The sequence below is a fragment of the Laccaria bicolor genome, genomic scaffold (assembly GCF_000143565.1).
Source record: "Laccaria bicolor S238N-H82 LACBIscaffold_71 genomic scaffold, whole genome shotgun sequence".
In the NCBI taxonomy this organism is placed as follows: Eukaryota; Fungi; Basidiomycota; class Agaricomycetes; order Agaricales; family Hydnangiaceae; genus Laccaria; species Laccaria bicolor.
In genome coordinates, this window is record NW_001889942.1 from 137,053 (window position 1) to 162,981 (window position 25,929).

A 25,929-nucleotide genomic window follows, 5' to 3' on the forward strand; every position below is an offset into this window, starting at 1 on the left:
ATCGGCGAAATTTCCGAGAGGAAATCCGTGAGTCAATTTGAAGGGAAGTTCAGGGTAATGATCAAGAATGCGAGCTTTCGATAAATAGGCATGAAAAGCATCTGCGCTATAAGGAGTTATGACTTTAGAGTAGTCAGAGTCAGAGTCGTGAGATGAAGATTCGAGACGAAGATTGTCGAAGTATGGCGAGCGGTCGTTGATAACGAGATCTGGACTAAATGTAAGATGTTCAAGTAATTGATGAAGCGGTAGCGAGCACAAATGAGCTGAGAGATGAGCTGATAAAACAGAAGAGTCAAGTTTAGATGCATTTGCGAGAGCAGGCACCGTGATCGGAAGCGCCACAGAAAGAGCAGATGTGATGGTCTGGATGAGACTTGGAGCAGATAGAGAGCTTGTTGAGATTGAAGGCGATGCAGATGATACCTCCATCGCTTCTTCGCACGAGCTTCCGGTTATCATATTTCGCCGTCGTCTGTTTGCCAGCCTGCGTGATCGACTCTTGGCATGACGCGAAACGGTGATCTCGTTGACAGATAAGGCAGATGGGAGTATTGGTGGAGGAAGCACCAGAAGACCGAAAGGAATTGTTGCTAGAACTTGTGATGACATTATCGGTACGACTTCCAGACTGACGAGACGAAGACTCTGCGTCGCGGTGATGATAAGGCGCATAGCGCGACTTGCCTTTCCAAGAGGAAGAAGACGAAGCAGTGTTGTGAATTGATTCGGCGTCCGAGGCCGACTTCGCTGCCAGAATTTCCGCCTGTAGCACCTCAAGCTTGATGGCTTCGAAGCGGCGCCTGTAAGAATCCTCGTCGTGAGGGCTTGGTGTTAGATTATATTTTGTACGGATTTCGATGTCGAATTTGAGAATGGCGGCGAAGTTGCGTTTGAGGTTGTCCTGTTCGGCTAAAAATTCATGGTGCTTCTTCCATCGAATAGCCGAATCCTTGTCACCGTGGGTCTCGACGAAACGGTGATATCGAGTCCATGCTTCGTGCCAATCCCCGATGTCCATAGAGTCTTCACCCTGAAAGAACTTGATATCGATGATGTGCCGCTTCAAACTGGTGAGCCTGTTAATAACCGTTTTCTGCGGGATAGAGGCCTCGCTTGTATGTAAAGTGTTTGTTGCGGAAGTGGTGAAGAGTGATAGAGGTATATGAGAACCGTTCTCGGCGAGAGAGATGATGAAAGGATGAATCCCGTAGCCTGTGTTGGAAGAAGAGGACGTCGAGGTGGTCTCGTTAGCGACAGAAAAAAGGAGTTTGGGAGCCGAGATGACATCCGAAGGGAGGGGATTATCTTTCAGAGTATTAGTGAGAGTGTCACGGACAAGTTTTTGTGAAGCAGGTGAAATAGCTTGTAAGGCCGCATATATCTGTGTCATCTTGGGAGCAGCCAACCCAGAGGGAGGAGTTTTTGGTCGATTGGGGTCTTCCTCTGATGTAACACGAGTTACAACGATGGAGTTGTCAGTAGTGACTGGGTCGATTACGACACTGGACATGTCAGAAGGGACATCTTTGTTAGCGGCACCAGCAGGAGGACGTGAAGTGTCAAGATCAGTCATTTTGAGTTTAATGGATTAAAATGAAATCGAAAAAATTCTGTGAAGGCTAAAATTCGCAGGGGGAAATGGGAATGAAAGCGAAGAAGACAGGAATTTTTTTATTGCTTCACGAACGACTTTATCCTCAGAGCGCACAGACCTCAGAAGGCTGTCAACACCACGGAACGTGGTGAAGCGGGCATCACCGCATCGCGCTTACAAAGCCCCTGCTTGAGTTGTTTCGAGCTCGCAAGCTCGCTCTCCAACTCGAGCCTCAATCTCGTCACCGCAAGAGAGGTTGTGCCGTTCGTGGTTAAGGCATGCGGAAGCTTAGCTAATTTAAATAAACGGTGCTCGGCAAGGCCCGAACCCGTCTCGCCCAACTCGCTAATCGTTTGCGCGACGAATCCAAGACGAATCTATCAAACTTTTTACAGAAAGAAAGCAGTTCTTTTGTCCCTACACCCAGCACCGATACCGCTTCTTCCAACATGGCCATCGCTATTCGAGCTCATACGGAAACACCAACCGCCGCCTCGCCACTTGGACCGTACCACGCCATTCTCAATGCTCAAACTCCAAATCCCATACGTCGGCCGCATGCACAGTGGGATTCTAAAACACGGTGATATTCTTTGGGCTTTGGATTCAGAGGGTAATAAAGCTGGAGAAGCCAAGGTTAAGAAGCTTTTCGGGAGGTGTAGACTGGAGAGGATCGGAAGGGTGCTGGGGGGATCTAAGCGCTGCGGGGTTTAAGACTAGGAGTGGGGCTGGTGTTGATGTTATTGGGGGGTGGGGTGATCGGGGCCACGAGCGCTTCCCGCATCAGGAAAAAGAAAATGTTTATGTAGTTTGCACATCGTATATGTAGCCTTCATTCTTCTCACAATATACCCAGTAGGCTGATATAGACATGGTAGACATTAGTAGATTATATGGCATGTGCTAGTAGTCCTGATATTCCATCAAGCAAACTCAGTTGAATCAGTTGCCTGAGTTTACCTTGCACTATCATCAGTCGCACAGGTAGTATTGGCAATTTGGCCATCTGAGTTCTGTTGTCCCAGTGCATTCATAATATCATAATCAGTACAAGGCCACTCCCATGCAGCAGCACCCTGCAAATTCCAGGACAAAAGTCTGGCTAGGCTTATAGGCTCCCATTGCTAGTATACTTAGTAAGTAATAGCACACACATGCAGCAAAATATTAATCTTGTAAAAATCGTGTATGAGATACATAAATATCAAGCAAGTGTTGGAGGAGATATAATGGTAATGAAGATATGGCTTGAAGAAGAAAGTACGCACATCATGAAGAACGCGGTTGGAACGCGGCAGTCAGCAATTCGTTGAAGTCCGTTGAAACTCCGACATCATGTGATCATGTTGACTTTCGTGTTTCCCAACACGGAAATTCATTGCTCTTCCTTCCCACCAGTCAACAAACGACCTCCTCCCTCGACGAACCAAGGACGAACAGCCTCTTCTCTCGACAAACGGCCTCCTCTCTCGACAAACTGCCTCCTCCTTCCCTCGATGAATAGTCTGCCCTCTCCCTCAATGAATGGTCTCCCCCGTCAACGAATGTGGCTCAAAGTACTCTCCATCCACGAACAGCCTCCTCTCTCGACGAAGGGCCCTTTCTGACGAACAGCCTCAATGAATGTGACTCACAGAGAACCCTCCCTCGACGACCAGCTTCCTCAAGAACTCTCGATCTCACTCGCGATTTTGACGAAGACGCTCGCTGGCACGATGGGCTCTTTGCTGAGTTTTCATCAGAAGCAGAACAAACTTGTTAGTGCATTTTCGAGGCCCTCGTAGAGGTGTCTGACATTTTTATCTAGCAACTGAAGGAGCTGGAGCGTTCCAGTGAGGCGTTGCGAGTACCAAACGTGCCAAGGAGTAAATTCGTGTTCAAGCGCAGACCTGCTGCTGCTGCCACGAATTTTAGAAGACCACCCTCCGAAACAAGTTCAACGCAAACCCTTCCTCCTCCTTTACAGACACAAAAGGCGCCACCACCACCACCACCACCCGCGGCATCAACACATCTACCCCTCCCCCCACTCACACTACCACTTGACTCGTGAAGACTTACAAAGCCATCTAGCGCCATCCGACCTGTTGATCTCGGATCTGCGTTGATAGCGGCATGTTATGGTGCTTTGGTGTCATCAGGTATGCTTCGAGTTGTTCAAAGCTTCGTGCTTCTCTTCCTCATGCTGCCTTATTCAGTTTAGGATGCACGCATCCAGCTCCTCCCTCCCTCCCTCGGCGAATGGTCTCCCCCCTCCCCCAACAAATGGCCTCTCCTCCTCCCTCACGCGATCATGCAATGAATGCAGGTATGCTTCGAGTTGTTCAAATCTTCGTCCTTCTCTTCCTTATGCCACCTTATTTAGTTTAGGATGCACGCCTCCAGCTCCCCCCTCCCTCGACGAATAGTTTCCCCCACTCCCCCAACAAATGGCCTCCCCTCCCTCACACAATCACGCGATGAATGGCCGCCCTCCCTCGACACACGGCCTCCTCTTGCCTCGTTTCCGGGCTGCCAAAGATTGGGTTCATGTGGAGCTTTTGAACTGGGAATGATTAGTCTAGATAAATCTGAGTAGTTGTTTGATAGTTACATTTTGCAATGCATTTTTCCATTTTGCGACTCCTATGCATGTGTGCCAAAATAAACAGTGTTAGTAGATCAGGTAGCTGCTGTAGGCATGAACTACCCAGTGCTACCTTGAAGTGTTGAGATACTACTGGTATCTACTACGATACAAGGAAAGACTACTGGTGCCTACCACAATGCAAGGGAGAACTACTGAAGCAACTCATGGGGGGACTTGTATACCAGTCTATTATAAATACTGTGGCTATATAGAACTACTGAATCAAGTCATTTTTTCCTGATGCGTACGTTCTCATTTTATCTCGTTGGACGCCAGTCTAATGTGAAGAAATCAGACTACAACCATAGACCCACCGACCACCTCCGTCTTCATACACACCGACGGCTGCCCACTCTCCGGACAAGAAGGCACCAAACTCACATCCCAACTCATCCGCGGGCGTATATGCAAAGAAACTAAAACCAACGCCGCTTTGACGGTGCTTACAAAGGAGAAATATGCGGGTAGCATATTTCAGAACCTTGTTATGGAGGTTCCGGCGAGGACGTTGATTGGGTAGTTTAAGAATGATGTTCATCGACATGGGTGAGTCGTTTGTGATTGCGTATTTTGGTCGTTCCTGAATTTTGGGGGGTAGGACGATTAACCATGTATTCAAGGGATACAAGCCGTGTGGCGAAGCTATTGATATGGGCCGGAATGGGGCTTCAATATCAATGACTGCGGCTGAATCGTCGGGGTATGCAATGGCGCCGCTCCAAGTTCGCAGGATGCTTTTTATCCATCTCCGAACACAAGGTTTGTTTCTCGTTTTGTCTCAAAGCCTCTTCCTTCCTTACTCACTCACCTTTAAGTCCAGTCGACCCAGGCACGGTCATAGGCGAATCCTCAAATCCTCAAGACTTCTAAGGCTCTACGTAAACCCCTGCCTCAAAAAGCAACTCACGAACATATGAGCCGCCGGGGCGGATAAGAAGATCGGATTGGTTTCGCCGATATTTGTGACGCTTGAGGAGGTGTTGGCGTATAATGAGATTGTGGAGGTTACGCCTGGAAGCATTACGTTAAGAAAAGTTATGTTGGATCAGGCTAAGAGGATGAGGATGAACGGGAGAAGAAGTAGGATTTGGATCGCCGGAAGGGTGAGTCGTTATTTGTGAAATTTTGCGTTCAGCGTGGGCTCACTATGTTGGTTAGATATCAAACACTCTAGGAAGTACCTTGCAAGTTGCCCAGTTCACGCACGGACTGCTATCCATGCCAAGCCGTCGCAGAACCCACAGTTCTGCCTCATCAGCAACCACTCTTTCGAAGACATTGGTATTTGTGATGATTTATAGACGTTCATTGAGGTTTTGGTGTCGAGAGGAAGCGTGTATGTGGTCGGGTGATACGCGACACACGGTGAGTCATTGAATTCCTTTGTTTCACTTCCGCATAATTCTGGGCAGACATATATCTTAAACCATGCATCTAAACCTACATCGGCAGATTCGCATCTGTTTTCACCTCGGGTGGACACCAAATTTTTTACGCGATAAACCTTGCATGTTGAGGGTTAATCCTCATCAGCACTGAGCCCGCTCTGCAATATCCCCACATTGTCTTTGCGACCCTTATTGAAACGAAATTCAGACATAGCTTCGTCACGTCTCTAGTCGTAACTACATGCCGATCAGCGGTAAAGTAGTCCCCCTACCATCACTTGAAGGAAACTCCATAGAGAACAATGCCAAGCGAGACAAACAAAATTAATCGTAGAAAGTTCCCGTCATGCGGGGCATAGGGAATTTGTCTCCAAGTTTCCGGACTTCCCTTTCCTCGTAAGCGACAAAAAGATCGCTTATCTCCTGGTCGACGAAACCGGCGTCTGCGAGCCTGCTCAACGCAGTAGCACACCAGTGGCGGCAGCCGTGACCACTGTCAGTAAAGCTTGACGGGAAGTCATTAGTAAGTTGGACACCCTCATCTGAAGAACAAATGGCGGACATACATATATTGGTCCACCTTGTGCTGGTCCAACAAATAACGGCACAACGTCGCAGCGTCAGTACCTTCCCTAACAGGAGCGACAAGGACTTCGGGTTCCGGGGTCGGAGCCCACGGCAGGCCGTTGTACTCGATGCGAAGGAGTCCACGCATCGGGCAGCTCATATCAGTATAAGACGGTGCGTTGTCCAAGCGGATAAAGGCGCCGTCCTCTCCCACCAGGGCAAGGTGAAAGTGGAACAGAGTCCCGTCGGGTGTTATTTCGCCTCTCACCTCAATCTTGGAGATTGTCATCGCGAAGACGCTATCATCCAGAGAGCGTGATTTCCAGATGGAGAGAGGTTTATTGGGGAGAGTATAGGTTCTGATGTGGGAGTTGGTTGAATCATTGCCTGTTTGTAAAATGTGGTAGACGCACTGGGTAGCCATTTTGGTTTTTTGGGGCTGAGCGTGAAAAGGTGATGTTCGTCGACGTGGAAAGCAGGAAGGTTTTGACGTTGCATGGGAAGTGACCTTGCGGAGGTTAAATATTAAATTTAGGCCCAGCATCGAGTTGGGGTTTGAAAACTTTCATATTGATCCCTCGTCAAATCTTCACCAATTTTCCCCGGACATTGACCAGTCGATACTATGGCCTCTCCTCTGATGGAAACATCCTTTTAAATGCTAAAAGGTGAGGATGAGGCGGCCGGGAATCGCGATGCAAAACCGACATACCTACGGTTCAACATATATAGTTGTCACGCGCAGGTCAAGAAAGGCCAGAGCTTCTTGTCATCATCTCGTTTGCGCGCATTTCTGGGCCTGCCCTTTTCCTTGCCCATGCATGAGCGAGAGACATGGGTTAAAATTGATAGAAATGTGCCCGGTCTATTTTCGCGAAGCTCGTACCCCAGGACTCTCATCGATGAGCTTTGCTTCCAGTGACAAAGTCATTTCAAAATATGTATGTACTCATTTGTACAAACATACTATTACTCGGGTAGAACCCAACGGACAGTACGCCAATAACAATTTCGAACCAAGAACGTAGAAGGGAAGGGAAAACGAACCATACATGCATGAAAAAAGCCAAAGAATCATGATAACGAAGGTGCACTTAACTTGAATTGACTCTTGAATCTTGTGCCTCGGCGCAATGTCACTCAAAGCCTCAACGCCTCGCAGGCCACCCGTTATCTGTCGCCCTCTTACTCGAATACTCACCACCCCCCGTCCAACCTGGCCCTCTATCATTCTCATACCTCCCATCATACCTTCCCGACCCAGACCCAGGCCGATCATCATACGGTCTCCCTGCACGATCACCATATCCCGAAGCAGAGGCACTCCTCGGAGGAGGCGCGTGGTCCTGCCGCCGTGCCTCGGGCTGCCTCATCGCAGCCATCAACGAGGCCTCCAACGAAGGACCAGCTATAGTAGGCGACGGCAGGCTAGGCTGCTGCAGTGCAGCTTGTTGTATGCTGTGCTGCTGCTGCTGCTGGTGGCTGAAGGAGCTGGAGGGGAACGTGAATTGATGTCCTGGGGAAGGGAGCATAGGCGGGACGGGCTGTTCGGTACCCATGCTCGAAGGTGGTGCGGGTAAAGTAGATGATTTTTGGGGGATTGTTGGGGGCTTTGAAGGGGACGGTGCGGCGCGGCTCATAGCTAATGACTCTTTAGTTGCACGCAGGACAGCAAGGCGCGAGGTTGGCGCGTTCGATGGTGAAGGAGCTGGTGCAGAAGATGGCTTTGACGCGGTCCGAGGTGTCGACTTTGGTGCATCAGGCTTTGAAGAACTCGCACCTGCTTTCTTCTTCGTCTTGGGCTGATACTCCTCATCATCTTCGCCGTCCTCTAACTCCTCCTCCCGATCGTCTACTGCCTTCCTCTTCCTTTTCTCACCCCCAGCTTGAAACCCAGCAGGTATCCCCAGATCACCCGCGACTTTAGCTGGTGCGAGGTCGCCAATGAAGTCCATCAGACACCTGGACACGCGGGTGTTCATTCGAATATCGACGTGCTTCTGCCTGACGTCGTCCCGCATTTGTCCAATCGCAGCAGACAGCTGTGGCATCGAAAACTTGTCCTTGTGCGCGCAGATCAACGTGCTGATGAAGACGAACTCCACAGGAGACACCTTCGCGGGCTTCTTGAACACCTTGTTCAGCTTCGGATCTTGAACAAGATCAGAGAATATGCGGAACGTATCCTGGACTTTGGTTCGGAAAGTGGGGTTCATCGCGTCACTGGCGCTGAGCCACTTTTCAAGCTGGGAGTGGCTGCCGACAGACTTGAGTGAGGGGAGTTTGTCCATGCACCAGACGGCCTGGGCTATGCCGCGGAAGTCACTACCGCGACTACGGTCCCATTCGAGTCCTTCACCCGACAGGCCGCCCTCTTCCTTAAGATGGAGAGTTTGGAGCTCGCGGATGAAGGCGGCACGCGGGGTGTTAATGACTTGGAGCTTCTCCGCTGGGGTAAGCGCCATTCCCAATTGCACTCTCTGCGCATCATCAGCGGCGTGTCACTATGGGAAGGGTAAAACAACCCACCTGGAAGATTTCACGCTCGTCAGCATCGGTGATGTCCTGATACTCAACACACACAATCTGCTTGTTCACAAAGAGCTTTCGGAGCTTTTCGGGGAGAATCCTGCGAGTTTTAGTGGTGGTCTTCAGACCCGGTACATCCTTGAACCACCACTTTTCACCTGAGATACTAGATGCCTGTCAGACCGCGATTCGGTGCTTGTAAATAATACTCACGGGTCCTTGTCTATTACACGCTACAATGTCAGAAGGAGAGGCAACCAGAACCAAAGTTGGATGAACGTACGGGGTATCTGTAGCGGGACGGTAAGACGTGACATCATGCAGTCAAACGAGCACTCACTAAGCCATCCATAAACCTGACCACACCAATATAAGCCGAGCACAAGAGCTGATGAGGCCCTGACACACCTATGGATCGACGTCAACCTCTGCTTGCCATCGATGCACGTCTTTGTCTCCGACCCATCTTCAAAAGAATTGGCCGCAAAAATAACAGGGGGGATGTAGAAATTGCGGAATATGGAGTCTATAATGCCGATTTGCTTTGACTCGGGCCACACAACGTCTGAAAACTAGGTCATACCCTGCGCTACACAGCCAGAAAGTAAGCATCGACCGACCTCGCTGATATTCGGGTTCGAGGTTGATATCACAGTTATGTATCTGATCTAAGGTTCTTTTTAGATGTATCAACCCATAGTAGCAGAAAAACAAACCGTACCGTATAAAGCCTGAGCTGTGTAGGTTGTCGCTCTGGGAACCTTGAGGGCCTTCTTGATCCGGTAGCCACCTCTCTCCTTGGGTCCAGAGTTCTTCGACTTTTTCTTGAATTGATCGTCGTCGCTCTCAATGTCGGTGAGGTCCGAGTAGTCTTCATCGTCCATGAGGCAGAAATGGTGGTGGTGGTGGTAAAAGGGATTGAAAGGTTTGTCACATGTTGGACTTTCCCACAAAATTCGCACCAAGCCACGTGATCGAGATCAACACTAATTTTACGCCCTGCAGTTTTCATAACTTCATTCATCACATCCTTCATAAATTCCGGGGTGGTTGAACGCTTCTGTTTATCCGAGTCACTGCCAATGCCAGACTGCAGATTTCCTTTGATTACGAGAGACTCGGCCGGAATAGAGGCCAGCGAATATGGGCTCTCTGCCACCCAATCTCTGCCTCCAAGTAAGTCGCCCTAAGCGCTTCTTTACCGGTGGTCAGGCAGTTCTCAATTACATCCTCCGTCTTGTAGCCTCATAGATTCAATGACTGCCCAAGAATCAATCACTTCTACTTAGAGCAATTTCGCAATTTCGCAATGAGTTTTTCAAGTTTTTGTTCGGTCTTGTTTTTGCTAAGAGGTCTCGCAGACAGGCAGAGCGACTTATGCCGATTTCAGGTGTTCTGGAAATGATGCTCCATGTCAATTGGATGCATACGCTGAATATAATATGGTTTGAAGAAGCCCCATGGATCTACAGCGGACTTCCGCATCTGAAAAATAACTACGTGTGTGTATCACCTTAGATTTGTTTCTAATAGCAGCCTTGCCATACTCATTGTGTTTGTCTACTTCAGTGCCCGTCATCTCAACGAAGAACTTCTATCCCTCTTATCGGCTATGGCTTTCTTAAACGGAGCAACCGAGGCCAAGACAGCTGGCGGAGGCTTACCAGCGTTGGGTGAGATATGATTGTCAACGAAACAACCGCGAGAGAGGATGGACAATCTCGTCCGAACCATCCATTGAAACCACACCATAGACTGTAAGGCAGCCCGTCAACTGCGCAACATTCAATAGATCCTTGTCTGCTGGCCACTGTTTTTACTGGTACAACAACGTGAGTGCAATCGTCTATTGCGGACAAGCAAACAGAAATTTAGAAAAGTGCGACCACTGAAAGGATCTGCCTACAGGATACGATTATGTTTAGAGGGAATTTTATCAACGTCGGTGGAAATCTTACGCACGGTAATGGTGTATGCAACAGGTTCGTCTGACCATCTCATAAAAACAAACACTTATCAAACGTGTACTTAGGGAATGCGCCACAGTCAATGAACGATGGGAACAACCGTATTGGTGGTCACCAGATATATTTCAGGACCTTGAGACGAGTGTGTTCCACGTCTAGCTTTTCCTCAATAATGTACTCCGAGTCTTCAACTCAACCTCAAGGTAATAGCAACGTCAAACTCAACGACCATCAACGCGCAATATAGGGACCGCAAAGAGTCATTCCACCACAATGACCAAAATGGTAAACCCCAGGCTCTCTTCAGACGTAGTTACCTTTCCTCGACGAAGCCAACACGCAGTCTCTTGACATAACCATTACTTCTCGTGGTATGAAAGGTGTCGACGGCGGAGAGTTGATGGTTTGGGAACAAGGAATTCTGGCTCCGATTCTGTTGTGTTGTTATCAGGTACAAAACTCAAACGAAACTCGGGAAATCATATTCCCTTTCAGCGAGGTGACAACTTGGTAAAGAGTCATGTTTTTGAAAAGTATAAAAGTTCCGCGGGGTGTGGGTTCAAGTATGAAATACGTGCGGCCTTGGTGTTAACATGCAGGTGAGTTATAATTGACTCGATACAGACGCGTTTACAAAGGTAAAAAAGATACAGAGCCCTAAGTGATACGTGGCGACACGGAAATCGGAGAAAATACAGAAGCCTAAGCAATACGTGGTGCGTGCACATTCAAACATGATACAGAACGGAGACGGGCAAGTTAAGAGACGTGAGCGGGTCGTGAGCAAGAGACCAAGACGAACGGGTACCAAAACAAGATTGAGGAACGCATACTAGGAAGACCGGAAACTTGAGGAACTATTTCAAAACGATTGCGAACGAGTAAACGAGGATAGAAGGCATCACTAGAGCCCCGTTTAGTATGGCCTATCCCCGTCGAAGAGGCTGTGGTCGCTGCAAGGCGATCCAGACTGACTGTTGCTCGTCGATCCAGGCTGACTGTTGCCGGTATAAGGACCTTGGAACGTCGGCGCAGTAACAGGAGCCTCTCCGTAGCGGTAGAGTGGGCGGCCACGGTGTACCTCGTGATGGACTGGCGGATGAGTTTGAACGAGTAGCCCACCTCCAACAGACGAGTTGCTCGGCCATCCAGGCTGACTGTTGCCGGTATAAGGAACTTGGAACGTCGGCGCAGTGACAGGAGCCTCTCCGTAGCGGCCACGCTGTACTTCGTGATGGACTGGCGGATGAGCAGAACTTCCTTGAACGAGCAGCCCACCTCCAACAGACGATGGATGAGGGCTCCACTGATAGGGCAGTGGCAATGGTTGCACTGTGTGAGAAGGGAGGGGCAAGACCATTCCACTGTTGCTGATCGGGTTTAGAGCTGAGTGGTGATCGAAGAAATAAAAGATTCGCCTGACGAGTGCTAGAACATCGCGCGGGCCGTTGCGAGTTCGTAGTTCGCCGTCAACGGCTTTCACGGCTCTATTCAGCGCCGTTTGGCCTTTAACAGGATCGGTCCTCCAATATATCGCATCGTTACCATTGCCACTGTATCGACAAAGCCAAGGATCATATGTCGGTGGAGGTTGATACCATTTTGGAAGAAAAAGAGGCTTACGAGTTCAGAGAATAGATGACCTTTGCCTTGGCCGACAGAAGGTTGGCGAGGGCGTCTTCCAATGAGATGTGTTCAGACATGGGGAGTATTGCGGATTTTGAACTTCAATTGCGCGATTTTTCCATGCTTTAAACGCGTCGGGATTCATTTAATCTCCTCTTGAAAGAACGGAGTCATCTTAGAAAATGCAACAGCATTTTTGTTTGCCCCATGCGGTATTCCCCTATCAATTCCGCAGCGCAACATCGTGCCATTTGTGGCCGCATGTGGCGTAATGGCGTTTGCATCATGTATCCAGGGCTCTCTTTTGATCGCAAAAACGACACAAGGAGGAGAAAATTACATTGATGAGAGAAGATGCATATGAGAGATAGACATATGACGCGCACTAAGTAACTCAGGTCTGAATGCCTAATTGAACTGGAACAATGGAGGATGGCGATTGCACATTCAAAGATGACCGTTCGGCTAAGTATTGCATTTTTCGGTTGGCAGTGCAGTGCCTAAGTCCGCTGTGCAGGAAACAGGGAGGTCCCCAGCCTGAGCCGCTGACCTCAACACCGCTGTCTTAAGTAGGCGACGTTCAACCCTCTTCCTTCTCGGGGGGGAGAATAGCGACCGAATCTGTGGCAGGAAAATACGTAGGCTCTTAGTATCGATGGGGATACTAATAATAAACTCACCTCTTCACAGAGAAGCGTAACAAATTGAATGCACACATTCAATTCGTCGGAGGTTTCAGGGTCTTGTTCGAGATTCAGGCTATCAATGACCTTTTTCAGCGTCGTCTCTTGTTGTAAAGCGTCGAGCTTCCTCCAGCGTATATCAGCTTCTGCCTCGAACCGGCTGAATGAGCAATGGCTGAGTGCGTTAACATATCATGTCCAAGGGGAATGTAATTACGTATCGTTCATCATATTCACCAGCTTATCTCTTTCCGCAATAACTACTTCTTGAGGAATGAGAGGCATTTACGACGAAAGTTGATGGTCAGGATTAAGCAGTGAACAATGCTCAACGTTTGCGACTCCGATTGTGTTGCGTTGTTTGCGCCCTGTTCGCCCTCTAGTTCCAGCAGTTCAGGAGTGTAAAAGGGTTTGAAGCCCCTCTTCCATGGTGCTGTTGCTTGTCTGATGAGGAGTCAAGCTCCAGTCGGCTCTTCGTTCCCTTCCAACATAAATATTGACAGTGCCCCAGTAATATCGCTCATGAGTGAATCTGTATTTATACCGAAGTAGGATAGGGGGAGGGTCCCGACTGACCTTAAACAAAATATGTAAATCCCTGTACTAAACGAAATCTTTGCATACCCTTTACGACAGCCAAAGATTGTTGTCGGCGTGGGAGGTCTGGGTGTTCATCATCGGCATCGTTGACGGCGGCCTGCATATGAACGAGCGCTTTGTCCAAAGCCCAACTCTCGGAAGTGGCCATGAAACGCAAGTAGTAGAGGTAGCCGATGGTTTCTTGCGCTACGCCATAAGGCTTGTCAGCTTGGAGTTCCTGGCAAATGGCTCTGAGAGCGCTTGGGTCCTTGGCCTGTGCAGCGGCCTATAGCGAGAGGCTTTCCTCAGGTACATTGTTTTGAAATCTTAGAGTACTGTACGCACCATGTGATATGCAGAAATTGCTATTCTATTACCAGAATTGCCTTCGCCTTCCCTCTCCACTTCCGAATCTGTAGTGATTTTCTCAGCCGCCTCAGCGTCTATTCCAGCTTTGTACGACATCCTGTTATATGGCTTCGTCAGCGTTCTGTGCACATCAAAGAGGGGTACTGGCTCAAATACACATGATGATTTGTTGGTGGGAGCCAAGTAAACCTGGAGATAGACAACGGTGATATTGTGGTAAGAATCAAGAGAGCTAGCACCGCCTTGCTTCGCCGTGGTTCCTTGCTAAAGTCACGTTAGCTTTGAGCGCGTAACAATATCAGCAAGGGAATAGATTCGGAACGCATGAAGTTTGAAGCTCCAGGTGCAACTTCAAAGTATGGCAAGACAATTATTGATGAATGTCATGAAATTCGGGGGAGCTGCCATCAAAAAAAGCATTCGATCGATCGTATTGCCCGAAACCAATAAAATACTGGGAAGAGAAAGGAAAGTCCCCTTCCCACTTCGCACTCATTGTTAGTTATTCGGGGGTGGGTTAAAATTTTTGCACGCCAAGGACGATATCTAGGGCCCACTGGAGATGCGAGGGAGACACGACGTCGAACAATAATCGATCGCATGTTCAAGCCTTTGGTGGAACCCCAAAAGAAGCGCGTCTGGAATTGAAGACCACCCCAAAAAAGACATGTAAACTGTTGTAGCGGCACGGGTATCCACAGGCGGTGAACGTTTCAAAACTCCGAGACGGAGAGGAGGTGAGAGGAGGTTCGATGGAGTGAGGAACGCACCAGGACGGTGCCCAGGCTTGGGTAATTGCCCATATATGTGTCCGCGTTCAACGTTCCTTGATCGAGCTCAAGTCGCCTTCAAACATGGCGCAACCGCCAGCAAGGGAATCAGGAGGAACGGTAAAGATTTTTGATCAACGCGATACAGGAGTAGCAAGTTTTGACTCTGTCGTAAAAGTCGGTAGGATGAGTGCAAGCTTGGGGGAACAAACGCGAACGAGTATGTGCCGAGGGTTTTTCTTCGCCTGGCCACTACACCCCCCTCCCCATCTTGAGCATCCGAATTCAAAGTCAACAACTTGAAGAAGCGATGTTGGGATCGTATCGCGCAGATGGCGATGTAAGGTCGAGTTACAGAATCTTAACGTCCTAACGCTGATGACGAGGATGATGAAGTCTTAGCAACGAAAACAGCGAATCGACTTGTGTGGCGGAGTAGTCGGAGCGGAAGGAGGTGGCGTGGTGCGTTCGCTGCGAGTTGGGCTTCGTCCGGATGAGTGCTACACTTGTGAAGAGGAATCGTCGCAAGCAGAGACTGCGGACGCGTTTTAAGAGGGCTTTCGTCCGTACGTTGACGTAGCTGTCTCAACGGATAGTTTACTCCGGCAACCAAACACAACCCCAACCCCACGCATCAAAGGCTTCTTTTTTTTTTTTCACACTAATTAAGCCATTTTCAAAATTTCCCGCGCCAGCCAGCGACGTTGACTTCTCATCTTGTCAGCCTCAGCAGGAGCAAAAACGAGAAAGGGCGCAAGGGGGAACGGTTGAAAGGTGAGTTTTCAGCGCCATCGCTCCATGTATGCGCGATAATGACGACGATTATGATAGCCCCCCTGTATTGGCATCCTGGCGTGCCAGGGATTCGGATATCGTATGGAGGTCGACTGTCCTCCTGGTCCACGGGTCATAGTACCCTCAAACGCACCGCCTCCAGGAGGGATACGGGGAGGTGCGAGAGTATGCACAGAACCGGGGTGTGGTGCTCTTATAGAGTACGATTCTGCGGTGGGCAGTCGTTGTGATCGATGCATCATCCGACGCAAGGCCCGAGATTTCTGTGCGATGAGGGGTGGAGTGGTGAATGGTGTTGGGATGGCGCTGGGAAATGGTGGTGGGAACCCTTATATCGTACCCGTACGTGATGCGTTTTTGTGAGGAGAGAGGGGGAGATGTATTTTTGATTCACCTAGGTACGAAGACCACCTATGAATAACGTGAGCGTCTCGGTGAGTGAGCGTTCATCAAATTGCGTCACATATCTCTAAGCTGTGTTCAAGGGTGCTCATCAAGGCGCCAATCCTTCAAGACCGTTCATGTTGCTACCACACCAATTCCAAAGACCGAGTCACCCGCCCATACCCCATTCAATCGGGCCCTACGTCAACCATTTCAACTCGCGCGGAGAAATGGTTCAATTTGTGTCACGGCCAATGGTTCCCCCCCTCCCTGTATGCGTCTTTCCCTCCCTTCCCCTCCTTTTCTTCTTTGTGCACCTCTAACGAATCGAACAGACGTCCGCTCCGATACAACTATGCAAGACACCAGGCTGTAACGCAGTCTTACTCCCCCAATACCACTACCCCGGACGACTATGCAAGCGCTGCCAACAAACGCAATATCAGTTCGTGCCACCACGGGCGCCTGACATGCAGCGCCCACCACCACCACCATCACCCCCATCCTCGAAATCGACGACTGTCGAGGAGGATGCCGCTATTGATCTAGTGAGTGTCCCGTCCCCTCGCCTTTGCTTTCACTATCAACTCGGACACTCTTCTTTGCAGACCAACTTGGACGCGGGATTGGACGATGACGATGATGTTGAGATGGACGATCTTGAGCTTGAACTGACATACCCCGAGGTGAGTTTCTCGTTTACACAGCCTCTCCCTTTCTAAAAAACGTCACCAGCTACCACCCGCAACCCCAAGCCCATTCGTCACCACACCATTGGTAACAAACGCGAACCCCAGAGTTCCACCACCATCAATTACACGAATCCCGCCCGTCCCTCGAGCGCCTACCAACCATCGAAAACGACGTAAAGTTGATGTTGGCATCGCTGAATCTAGACAAACGAAGATTAAGGTTCCGGTTCGGAAGGTCCGTCATCTTTTCCCTTCCCCTCCCCTCGTCTCTCTTTGCACGTCACTAACCTCCCCTTCATGTTCATATACAGACATCCCTGAAACTCTGCTCCTCACTCGACTGTACGGGCGTCGTTTCGCCCGAGTCGAGAGCTAGGCGGTGTGTAGGGTGTGTTATGCGGGCGTGGAGAGTGTTGAAGGTTGGGTTGGGTGGGGTTGATGATCGGGAGGAGGGGGAAACGGGGAGGGACAAGGACGAGGGCGAGGGAAACAACGGGAAGGGGAAGACGGAGCGGAAGAATGGGAAGAAGATGGGGAAGAAGAAGGGGGTAACGTGGGCTGACGAAGCGGAGGGAGGGGGGTGTTTGGAGAAAATGACGAGGATTGTGCCGCTGCCTCTTTTGGATGATGTTGAGCGGAAGGTGTGTGGGGAGATGATGGGGTGTGAGAAGGGGGAGGAGGGGAGGGTGAGAGTTGAGTGTGCGGCGGGTCTGGATGATCATGAAGGTGGGGATGTTGTTATGGATGAGGTTGAGGATGTGGATGAAGATGTGATGCCCTCTGATGCCAGCGCGGACCCTCCGAATCTTCGCTCTGACTTCCCGATGCCATGTCTGCCTACACCACCGCCATCCGCCTCTCCACCACCGTGTTCCTCTGTCCCTCCGCCCTCTTTGGCCTCGCCTTCGTCACCTGGACCATCGCCCGTAGAGGTTGAGAATGAGGCCTCTCATCATCAACATTCGACGATCAGGGACCTCGACTTGAAGACGACGGATACGGACGTTCGTATACCGGGGTGGGACAGCGACCTTTCGAACCTTTCAGAGTCTGATTCGCTTGACGAGGATGACGACGACTCAGAAACGGACTCAACCACAGACTCAGATTCTGATTCCACTGACGAGTCTGATTCTACTGATGATTCGGACACTAGTATCAGCACCAACACAGTACCAGTATCAGTACCAGTACCAGTACGTCTCCCCCCGCACTCTTCCCCTGATTTTTCTCACCAACTTTACGCAGGAACCAGCCCAACCATCCATAACGGGCCTCAAGATCCGCATTCGTATACCCCCCGCGCGTATCAGACTTTGTGCGTCGGGGGATTGTAGTGAGGTTTTGGAGGGTCGGCCTGGGTATTGTGTGTTGTGTCGAGCGAGGAGGCGGGCGAGGAGGAGGGGGCGAGACGAGGTACGTCCCTGATTCACGCTGACCTGGCACGGAACGAACGCCTAACTGGAGACTTACGTTCAGGCTGCCCTCGACTTTCTACAAGACTCCCCAGAAGAAGAAGAAGAAGCGACGACAATCGTACCGGGTGCCCGGCTGTGTTCAATCCGCGATTGTACACATATTATACCGCCCCCTTCGGAGTATCGTTGGAAGATGTGTAGTTGGTGTAGGCGTCGATGGAGTGATGATGTTGTTGATCCGCCGCCATCGTTGAATGATGAGGTTGATCATTTTCCTCCTCTTTTCTTCGTACTGAAAATCTTTTTCAGTTGAAAGGTGAAGGGAGATGTCAGAGTAGGGATTGTGGCATGCTTCGAGCCGTTAACTCCACGTCGGTGGAGTGTAAACAATGTTTGACGGGAGCACGGTACTCTAAAAAGCGCGCCCGACCGAAAAGCAGTCCTTCAAGTTCTGGGATGATGGATGTTTTGGGGCGGATAGTAGCCCGTCGGAAGGAATACACACCTGAAAAAGTGAGCCTTTTTCTTTCCGAGATCTCGCTTCCACTAAACACTTTTTATCATCGAAAAAGCCTCGGATCCCATCATCCTACATCGAATACAAATCGCTCTCCTCCCTCCTAGAAGACTTCCGAATTCGGCTCGGGGGGTTCTTACAAGCGCAATCATACCACTTCATGCACATGTGCAACAACAACTCGACACCGCGCGCGGCGATATTCGGGTTCGACGGCGAGTTTTCGGTTGTTGCGCTTGATTTGGACGTTCCTTCACGGAAGGCGGAGGTAGAGGGGGAGGTGTTGAGGTTGAAGGGGGAGGTTGAGAGGATTGGGAGGGTCAGGTTTAGGTGAGCGTCTTTCGTCTTTCCTCACATATTCATGTCTGACTCGCGCAGTCCGAAGAGGATGGTGTCGATTTTCGATTTTGGGATCATCACTCGTTTCGTGTGCGTGCGTGAAGTGCCCATGGATATACAGCCTGGAGAAGGAGGAGAGAAACCGAGAACGAAAACGAAAATGATGCAGGGTGAGCTGGAGATTTCGGTGCTTGCTGATAAGTCCCATTGTTTTATACCGGGGCAGAGGACGATACTGAGGTTTCGGTTGGTTGGTTGACCTTGACTTTGGGAGAGGAGATATGTTTATTTGATTATTCGTCAGTCCTTCCTGTTTTTTTTTGTACATTCTTTGTTTTACGGGAAAACATGCTGTGATTTTCGGTACCTTATGGCCCGATACGGTGGAGAAAGTTGCCGTTGCCATGGAAGCTTCGTAACGATGATGTCGGACTTTCCTATTTTAGCTTACAACCGGTATCTACCGGTTACAACCATTCCAATCGCCGGTGGCCGTCTGAGTATAGTAAGAAGTAGTGGAAGTGGAAGTTAGAAATGGGAGTGGAAGTCGTCACGGAGTGGAACTCGCCTGAGTGGAAGTCATGAGTGGAAGTCGATTGTGACTTCCACTCCATCATTGTCGGCAATATCCGAGCGCTCCCCGACGCCATGCCCTGTCCCGCCCCATTCCCTAATTGAGTGAACTATGAATCTGGCCACAGGCCACTGGTGGCCACAAATCAACACCGTAGGGTATATAGCTCTTGTCATGACAATATTACTAGTTTCCTCTTCCACCCCCATTTACTACACACCAATGGACAACCCTCTCCAGATTACACAGCTCCTTGAATCAGTGGGAGCTGATCTCGTTAATGAGTACATCAGCGAGGTGAGTCTATAAGATCAACTTGAACTAGTACTGAGATGCTTAAATGGTATTCTGCTAGATATTTCCGACACCTGTCGTCGCGTCTGGGTGGCACAAAATTGAAAATGCCCCAGACTGGATTGATATGCATGCTTTCATGGGCTGGATGAGCCGCCGTCTTCAGTCACAGCCAAAATCCCAATCCACCCCTACATCTTCTCGACACATTAAACGCGAGCCTATCGCCCTGACTCCAATCATCAAACGCGAGCCAGATATAATTAGTCTTACCGATTCTGATGGCTCCGATGTTATTGAGTCTGTCGGCGCGCCTTCCTGGGCCACCCTTGCTCCTCAGCGACATCGCAAAGCCTCCTCCATGGGAAAGAAAAGGCCTCGAAAATCATCTCCCATCGATTCTGAAGGCTCTGACTGTGAAGTACTCGACAAGCCTTCTACTGCTGCACCACCACGGCGTCATCGTAAAATGGCTCCATCCCAGAAGAAACGTAGGATTCGAAAAGGTTCTTCCTCCGAGGAGGAGAATGAATATATCAAAATTACACGACAACTCAAAGTGAAGAACCTTGTTACGCTCACGGAACTTCCAAAAACTTGGACTGTTCCAAGGCCCGAAGATGACATTGCATATCTCCTTGACCTCAGTGATGATACTCGCGTGTGGGAAGATGAATCAGGCAAGGCTCTATCTATGGCAGCCATTCTCAAGAGCGAGGTGCTTTTCACAACATTTATTTCAAGCACTTTAAACTAATTTTCTTTACTAAATTAGGACCAGGATTCGTGGGGTGGTGGGAGCTGTGGTTCTATCAAACCGGCAAAGACACCAAAGGTCATCCCGCTCGATAACCAGCCCTGTCAATATGCGGAGCACCGTTGTCAGGGGGTCTACCACTGTAGTGAGATTGATCCCAGCCTTTTAGATTCCTGCGAGCGCTATGAGCCTGATGAAGATGAGCGCCGAGAACTTTTTAATGCGGAACGAGAAGTTAATATGGAAGAAACATCTATTGTCGAGTTGCGAGCAGTTGCGTGAGTTTTTTCTTTATCCGCTTTTGACGTTCTCAAATTATATATTATTTCAGCTTTGTCAAAGAAGCCGAAGGGATTGCATGTCCCGCTGTTGATGAAAGTGGAACCCCATGTGCAGGAGTCGCCGTTTATCGTAAAATGAATAAAGTAAGTTCCTAGATTGACATTTTAAATTTTGACGTTCAATAACAATGTATTTTAGGTCAACTGGGATGGGAAAAAATCGTTTGTTGGCTGCTCGAGATATATGCACGGCGACAGAAAATCCCATCGCTTTGTATCCATCCCTAAAGAAGTGAATGAAGGTCACGTCAAAGAACTATTAACATCTGGGGACAAATCTTTGAAGACTCTCGTCAATACGAAGGCATGCGCTCATGTTATTTCTGCTCGTTCAGGATTGAAGGGGGACGGGAAATGCAGTGAGCTTCTTTTTTTTCTTTCTCTCAGGCTGTTCCTGACTTACGCACTCACAGAGTATTCTCACGTCAAGGACGGAAAAGTTGTGCAAGGGCGTCTCATGCACCGTAACTGCCCAACATTAATTCAGATATACTCACCAGTTGATCGATCTGATCGTCGCGCCATCGTTATTTTGCGTGGAGCGCACAACCACCCTATGCTTGTCGCAACCAAACTCTCACGCGATGGGAAGGATAAATACAAGGAGGCTGCAAGAAAGGCAGGACCAATCGGACTTACCGTTCTGAATCTTGATAAGGGTATGCCGATAGTTCCTTGGATGTTTTAATACGAAGTTTAATGTGTAAATCTCCCAACATCTAGCCCCTTCTACGAAAGCGTTTTTTAATGGTGACATTCCCGCATTGGCAGACCCTGCCCTAGCAATATCAAGGCTGCACCGCAAGCTGGTCCGTGAAGTCAGAAATGAGAATAATCCTCACGGGAATGAATTGGAGGGTGAAATTTTTATTTTTATACCTACTTTGCTTATATCTCATTTTTGCGAATTTTAGGAGTTTTGTACATGCACAGAAAAAACCACGAGCTTCTGCCTGAGAAGAGGTACATTCATGAAGTGCGATCACAGGATGGAGTCGATATGATTATTACCATGCTTCCCTCCCTTGCTGCATTGATCCACACAGCTGATTCAACCCTACATGATAACACATATAAGCGAGTGTATGGGAAGTGGAAAGAATGGGAAGTTGTCATTTGGGATAAGCGGCTAAACATGAGTAAGTTTATTTTGTTTACAACAGGTCGTACTAGGTCCTCACATTCGGATTCTTGCATTAGGAGTCACTGTAGCACGCATTTATTGCACTCACGAGACTCGGGCGGCATTTCTACAAATGTGGTCTGGACTATGGGATACTGTTGAAAAAGTGACAGGAAAGTTTGTTCATTTTAGATTTATTGATGGAACTGGACTTCGCGCGATTCTCGTTGATGGTTGTAAACCACAAGTGGACGCATGCGGAGATGATCTCCTCAACCGAGTTCGGAAACGTGAAAAACACCTTATTGTTGAGCGGGACCCTCAAATAATTGTACAACACATTATTCGGACATGTTGGGTCCATCTTGTTCGGTACAGATACCTGCTCATTACTTGAATCCTCACTGATTAGATTTCATAACAGAAAATTTGAGGATCTTGCGAAATCCTGTCCTGATGAAGTTATGAATCGTATCCGCGGGTTTCCATTCCTTGAGACCCATGAAGAAGTCGATGAATTCATCAAGTGGTGTGAAAATTCTGAACACAAGAAAGTCCGAGGTATGTTTTGATAGCTCAATTCTTCGTGAAATAAACCCAAGTTTTTTAATTATTCAGATTGGATGGTTGACAAAAAACAAAGTCCTTGGTTTATACCATCTCTTAATCGGTTTATGAGTAAGATTTCCGAGGAAGATTGGTATCTTACACCAGCCGACACCAATCTCAATGAGAGTGCCCATCCGTATACAAATAAACATACAGGAACAAACTTGAAGATATTGGAAGCTATTCAAAAGTACGAGAATCTTACCTTTGAATTCTAGTGAAACTATTTAACACATTTTTAGAGCCCATGAGCTTGACCTCGACATTGAGGCTAAGCGAGAGCAAATGGAGAAGGATTGCATTCTTTCAAACCATTATAACACCCAGCCCGAACGTGACCGCGCGAATCGAAAGCGCCGAGATGCCCGCACACAGAAGCTAGAAGCTCGAAACGATGCCATCGACGAGCTCGACAACATCACCAACCAAATAAATGAGGCAGCAGCACGCGCAAAAGAACTTCGTGCGAGAAAAAAGGAACTCCAGTCAGCAAGTGGCATCAAGCGAACCAAAGCCAAACCAGGCGCGAAGGTCGTAGCAGCCCCTCAACGTCCTATTGCTGGCCCATCGCAATCTGTGCAGGTACCAGAGTTTTCTGATAGTGAAGATCTCGAAGCCAATTATCATGAGGATGTTTTCTCTGGTAACCCCAGCCCTGCACGCTCTTTGGTATTGCACTGCCCAACCAATCCCTTCACGTTTGAATCAACCCCAACACGGCGCTTGCGGTCTCCCTCTAATTTCGACATGACTCAAAACAGTACTTCGTCATCCCCATATTCTGGGTATCGCTTACCAGCTCCAAATAGCTCTCCCACTCGATCTGGCACAATTTTTCCCAGTCGCAGCGGAAACTTTGTTTTTGACAAGTCCCTGGATCCATCATTTCTCATCCCTCCTACATACAATTCATTCTAAACACTCCCTTTGTAGTTTTATTGATATATAATATGATACGGTTTTTATTACAGAGGCGCATTGCTACTACTACTAAAACATAGCCACAGCTACTTGTACTAAATTCTACTAATTCAATTCTGCACCATTCTGTACAAAAACAGTTTTACTGGCAAGCTGAAGGTCAAAATTAATGAGCAAAAAAAGATTGAAGAAACTGGTGAGGGTTAAGGGAGAAGGTTAATCCCCCTTCTTCCGAGGCACTGGTAGAAGGTTGTTGCAACAAAAGAAGAGTCGCTCTTTCACGCTTTGATAAATTAGCTTGCATGAATAGATGCAGAATTAAAATCTGCGTCGAACGAATCCGTTTACAAAACAAACGGATCCCATTTGAGTGTGCTACGTCGTAAATACTACAGAGCTCAATCTCAACTTGTTTGTTTGGACCAAACAAACCGCGCCCATTGGGTCAGTTTAGGCGTCGGGATAGTAGGCGGCGGTGAGTCCGAGAGGGGAAGCAAACCCGAATGGGCTTCACTGGATGTCGGGGGCCTTGAGTGGATGTCCGAAGGGGGCAGTGGATGTCGTGGCCAAATAGTGGATCTCGAGTGAGAGTGGATGTCGTTTCCTGACATCCACTGTCACTGATCTGTTCATGCCTCTGGCCGTCTCAACCGCTTGAAATGTAGTGTTGCCGTGGCTCAGCTCACAACGGCTAAGCCGGTTGAGCTGAGCTGGAAATGGCTAAGCTCAGCTGATGGATCGGCTTTCCAGACACCGAGGCTTGGCTTGGCTTGAAAGCTGGTAATCAATGGTTTGAAGCTGGCTTGAGCTGCAGCCAAACAAACACATAGCTTGAGCTGGTCTACAGGGTAGGTAACATGTAAGTTGTCCTTCTACCATTGTCCCTGCACCAGGCATTGACAAAAGGGACTTTTTCCAGTGACCACACGGTCTGCACGACGTCAACGGTAGTGACCGGGACCATTGACGACCATGTCAAGCGTGTCCATCGTCCATAGCATCACGACTTGCCAACTATATCCCCCTCTTCCTCACCATAGCCATCTTCTTCCTTGTCGGGTTCAACAAAGGGTATCGAGAGTACCTTCTTGTTGTCATTCCAGAAGCAATCTCACCGCCCTCCCTGCCTTTATCCGAAACGAGGGAAATCGACACATGTTTATGCAGAAACAGTACACTCTCATCAGCTGCTGCGCTCCATGAACCAGGATACCTACCCCACTTCCTCGACTGCACCTTCCCTTCCGAATGAACCCTATCACACGCGCCTGTAAACCGACCCTGTGCAGATACAAGGTGGTTTGTCGATAAGTCTCAACCTGCAGCCTGGGAAATTGATTTCGTCAATGGGGGAGCTGAGGGATTTCGAGAGCTGAGGGATTTCGTTGAATGATAGAATTGTTTGTGAAAAAGGTTCGAGGTCATCTCTTTGTCTTCATTCTATCTCATACTCTTGTCTAGCTCCCAGACATGGGATTCGCTATCAATGCAAAGGCACAAGGTCAGGTGCTCAAACTCTGGGAATACCGATACCAAACCTCGCAGTCCAACCCCTGGAGTGCAAGCCATGCTCGGAGGACTATTCAACCATGACTGGCGCACCCACGGCAACATCTGGGAAGCCTGGTGATGGACATGTCACCCCAAAAGCGCGACTCGTGGTCTCTTCTCCTCAAAAAGGGACATATTTGCAGGCAAGCCACGGCACCACGCCAGCCAACAACTTTACATTTGCCTCATCGCTGCCGATATCGACTTCTACAATACCTCGTGTGCACATTACTTGCAAGGACACTTTTTCCTGGATTGGCGGGGCATAACGGCGCTGTACGCTGTGTTTAGCCCTGCGAAGGCCAAGGTTTTTTTGGACACTCGGATTTGAGTCATTATCATTATGGGAATATGCCACGTACACGACATGGAAGGTCTGAGCTTTCTTCCTTCTCACTGTGACCTGAGCTGATTGGTCTCTTTACGCAGTTTATGTATACAGACTTTGCTTGGGGTGGGCTTGACTATACAACGTGCACAGCGTCCTTGGCTACTAGCTAGCATTTGGATGGTTACAAGAACTCTGAACACAGAACTCATAGCCACAATGTAGCATTCTCCATGTTTTGCAAATGTTTTTTTGATATTACAATCCAAATGGATACATGCACTGCCCCGTTGTGACGACGTCGCCAAACACTGAACCTTGTTCTTTGATATCAATCAACACGTTGCCAACTTGAGCCCAACGATGACCTCGACTTGCTCTGCCTCTGACCTCACCACGTTTGTATGTCGTAAACTTTGACATTCCTTGACTTCATGAGCAAGATCCGAGCACAGTACTGTGTCGAAGATGTAAGCATCGGTGAGCTAACAATCCAAGACAATAGTGTTACTAACGACAAGCTGACTTACGCTATCCATTCATTTGAAGGGGAACATTGATCGCCGTGTAGCACAATGATCA

The 25,929-nt window shown here is 48.8% G+C and overlaps 11 protein-coding genes across 11 annotated transcripts; 7 read left to right on the top strand and 4 right to left on the bottom strand.

Annotated features, from left to right (window-relative positions):
* Positions 1-2,122: 2,122 nt before the first annotated feature.
* On the top strand, positions 2,123-2,311 carry LACBIDRAFT_316279 (uncharacterized protein; the record flags this gene model as incomplete). The annotated part of the gene is made up of 1 exon (XM_001889683.1): positions 2,123-2,311. The coding sequence occupies one exon, from the start codon at positions 2,123-2,125 to the stop codon at positions 2,309-2,311; it is 189 nt and encodes a 62-aa protein (XP_001889718.1).
* A 2,051-nt stretch (positions 2,312-4,362) lies between these two features.
* LACBIDRAFT_316280 (uncharacterized protein) lies at positions 4,363-4,746 on the top strand (the record flags this gene model as incomplete). The annotated part of the gene is made up of 2 exons (XM_001889684.1): positions 4,363-4,452; positions 4,522-4,746. The coding sequence occupies 2 exons, from the start codon at positions 4,363-4,365 to the stop codon at positions 4,744-4,746; spliced, it is 315 nt and encodes a 104-aa protein (XP_001889719.1).
* Positions 4,747-4,876: 130 nt separating this feature from the next.
* On the top strand, positions 4,877-5,143 carry LACBIDRAFT_316281 (uncharacterized protein; the record flags this gene model as incomplete). Its single annotated transcript, XM_001889685.1, has 1 exon — positions 4,877-5,143. The coding sequence occupies one exon, from the start codon at positions 4,877-4,879 to the stop codon at positions 5,141-5,143; it is 267 nt and encodes an 88-aa protein (XP_001889720.1).
* A 120-nt stretch (positions 5,144-5,263) lies between these two features.
* Positions 5,264-5,765, top strand: LACBIDRAFT_316282 (uncharacterized protein; the record flags this gene model as incomplete). The annotated part of the gene is made up of 3 exons (XM_001889686.1): positions 5,264-5,329; positions 5,385-5,591; positions 5,679-5,765. 3 exons carry the CDS (start codon positions 5,264-5,266, stop codon positions 5,763-5,765), a joined length of 360 nt encoding a protein of 119 aa, XP_001889721.1.
* Positions 5,766-5,938: 173 nt separating this feature from the next.
* Positions 5,939-6,605, bottom strand: LACBIDRAFT_334871 (uncharacterized protein; the record flags this gene model as incomplete). Its single annotated transcript, XM_001889715.1, has 2 exons — positions 5,939-6,119; positions 6,181-6,605. 2 exons carry the CDS (start codon positions 6,603-6,605, stop codon positions 5,939-5,941), a joined length of 606 nt encoding a protein of 201 aa, XP_001889750.1.
* Positions 6,606-7,096: 491 nt separating this feature from the next.
* Positions 7,097-9,594, bottom strand: LACBIDRAFT_295945 (uncharacterized protein; the record flags this gene model as incomplete). The annotated part of the gene is made up of 8 exons (XM_001889716.1): positions 7,097-8,661; positions 8,711-8,884; positions 8,924-8,943; positions 8,994-9,000; positions 9,051-9,066; positions 9,119-9,275; positions 9,331-9,373; positions 9,427-9,594. The coding sequence occupies 8 exons, from the start codon at positions 9,592-9,594 to the stop codon at positions 7,330-7,332; spliced, it is 1,917 nt and encodes a 638-aa protein (XP_001889751.1). The 3' UTR covers positions 7,097-7,329.
* Positions 9,595-9,853: 259 nt separating this feature from the next.
* Positions 9,854-10,836, top strand: LACBIDRAFT_334873 (uncharacterized protein; the record flags this gene model as incomplete). The annotated part of the gene is made up of 6 exons (XM_001889687.1): positions 9,854-9,886; positions 10,034-10,210; positions 10,280-10,383; positions 10,503-10,542; positions 10,619-10,692; positions 10,743-10,836. The coding sequence occupies 6 exons, from the start codon at positions 9,854-9,856 to the stop codon at positions 10,834-10,836; spliced, it is 522 nt and encodes a 173-aa protein (XP_001889722.1).
* A 569-nt stretch (positions 10,837-11,405) lies between these two features.
* Positions 11,406-12,380, bottom strand: LACBIDRAFT_334874 (uncharacterized protein; the record flags this gene model as incomplete). The annotated part of the gene is made up of 3 exons (XM_001889717.1): positions 11,406-11,509; positions 11,653-12,230; positions 12,301-12,380. The coding sequence occupies 3 exons, from the start codon at positions 12,378-12,380 to the stop codon at positions 11,406-11,408; spliced, it is 762 nt and encodes a 253-aa protein (XP_001889752.1).
* Positions 12,381-12,616: 236 nt separating this feature from the next.
* LACBIDRAFT_295946 (uncharacterized protein) lies at positions 12,617-14,069 on the bottom strand. Its single transcript, XM_001889718.1, has 5 exons — positions 13,911-14,069; positions 13,611-13,851; positions 13,563-13,584; positions 12,984-13,146; positions 12,617-12,924 (listed from the first exon to the last, which is right to left on the bottom strand). Exons 1-5 carry the CDS (start codon positions 14,028-14,030, stop codon positions 12,769-12,771), a joined length of 702 nt encoding a protein of 233 aa, XP_001889753.1. The 5' UTR covers positions 14,031-14,069; the 3' UTR covers positions 12,617-12,768.
* Positions 14,070-15,014: 945 nt separating this feature from the next.
* On the top strand, positions 15,015-23,465 carry LACBIDRAFT_295947 (uncharacterized protein; the record flags this gene model as incomplete). Its single annotated transcript, XM_001889688.1, is given in 31 exon segments — positions 15,015-15,044; positions 15,107-15,166; positions 15,400-15,478; positions 15,536-15,656; positions 15,721-15,841; positions 15,898-15,933; positions 15,985-16,155; positions 16,219-16,431; positions 16,492-16,569; positions 16,619-16,810; positions 16,887-17,771; positions 17,824-17,893; positions 17,913-17,991; positions 18,055-18,199; positions 18,303-18,506; positions 18,566-18,840; positions 18,896-18,939; positions 18,971-19,019; positions 19,296-19,354; positions 19,551-19,720; positions 19,779-20,435; positions 20,493-20,752; positions 20,806-20,899; positions 20,955-21,174; positions 21,229-21,474; positions 21,539-21,673; positions 21,730-21,954; positions 21,989-22,310; positions 22,363-22,499; positions 22,557-22,737; positions 22,790-23,465. 31 exon segments carry the CDS (start codon positions 15,015-15,017, stop codon positions 23,463-23,465), a joined length of 6,234 nt encoding a protein of 2,077 aa, XP_001889723.1.
* Positions 23,466-24,857: 1,392 nt separating this feature from the next.
* Positions 24,858-25,350, top strand: LACBIDRAFT_316290 (uncharacterized protein; the record flags this gene model as incomplete). The annotated part of the gene is made up of 3 exons (XM_001889689.1): positions 24,858-24,881; positions 24,937-25,094; positions 25,149-25,350. The coding sequence occupies 3 exons, from the start codon at positions 24,858-24,860 to the stop codon at positions 25,348-25,350; spliced, it is 384 nt and encodes a 127-aa protein (XP_001889724.1).
* Positions 25,351-25,929: the final 579 nt, after the last annotated feature.

Coding starts and splice junctions, on each gene's coding strand:
- LACBIDRAFT_295946 (XM_001889718.1), bottom strand. CDS start 14,030: ATGTCGTACAAAGCTGGAATAGACGCTGAGGCGGCTGAGAAAATCACT. Junction 13,585..13,610: donor ATCTTTGGCTGTCGTAAAGG/GTATGCAAAGAT, acceptor CGTTTAGTACAG/GGATTTACATATTTTGTTTA. Junction 12,925..12,983: donor TTACGCTTCTCTGTGAAGAG/GTGAGTTTATTA, acceptor TTCCTGCCACAG/ATTCGGTCGCTATTCTCCCC.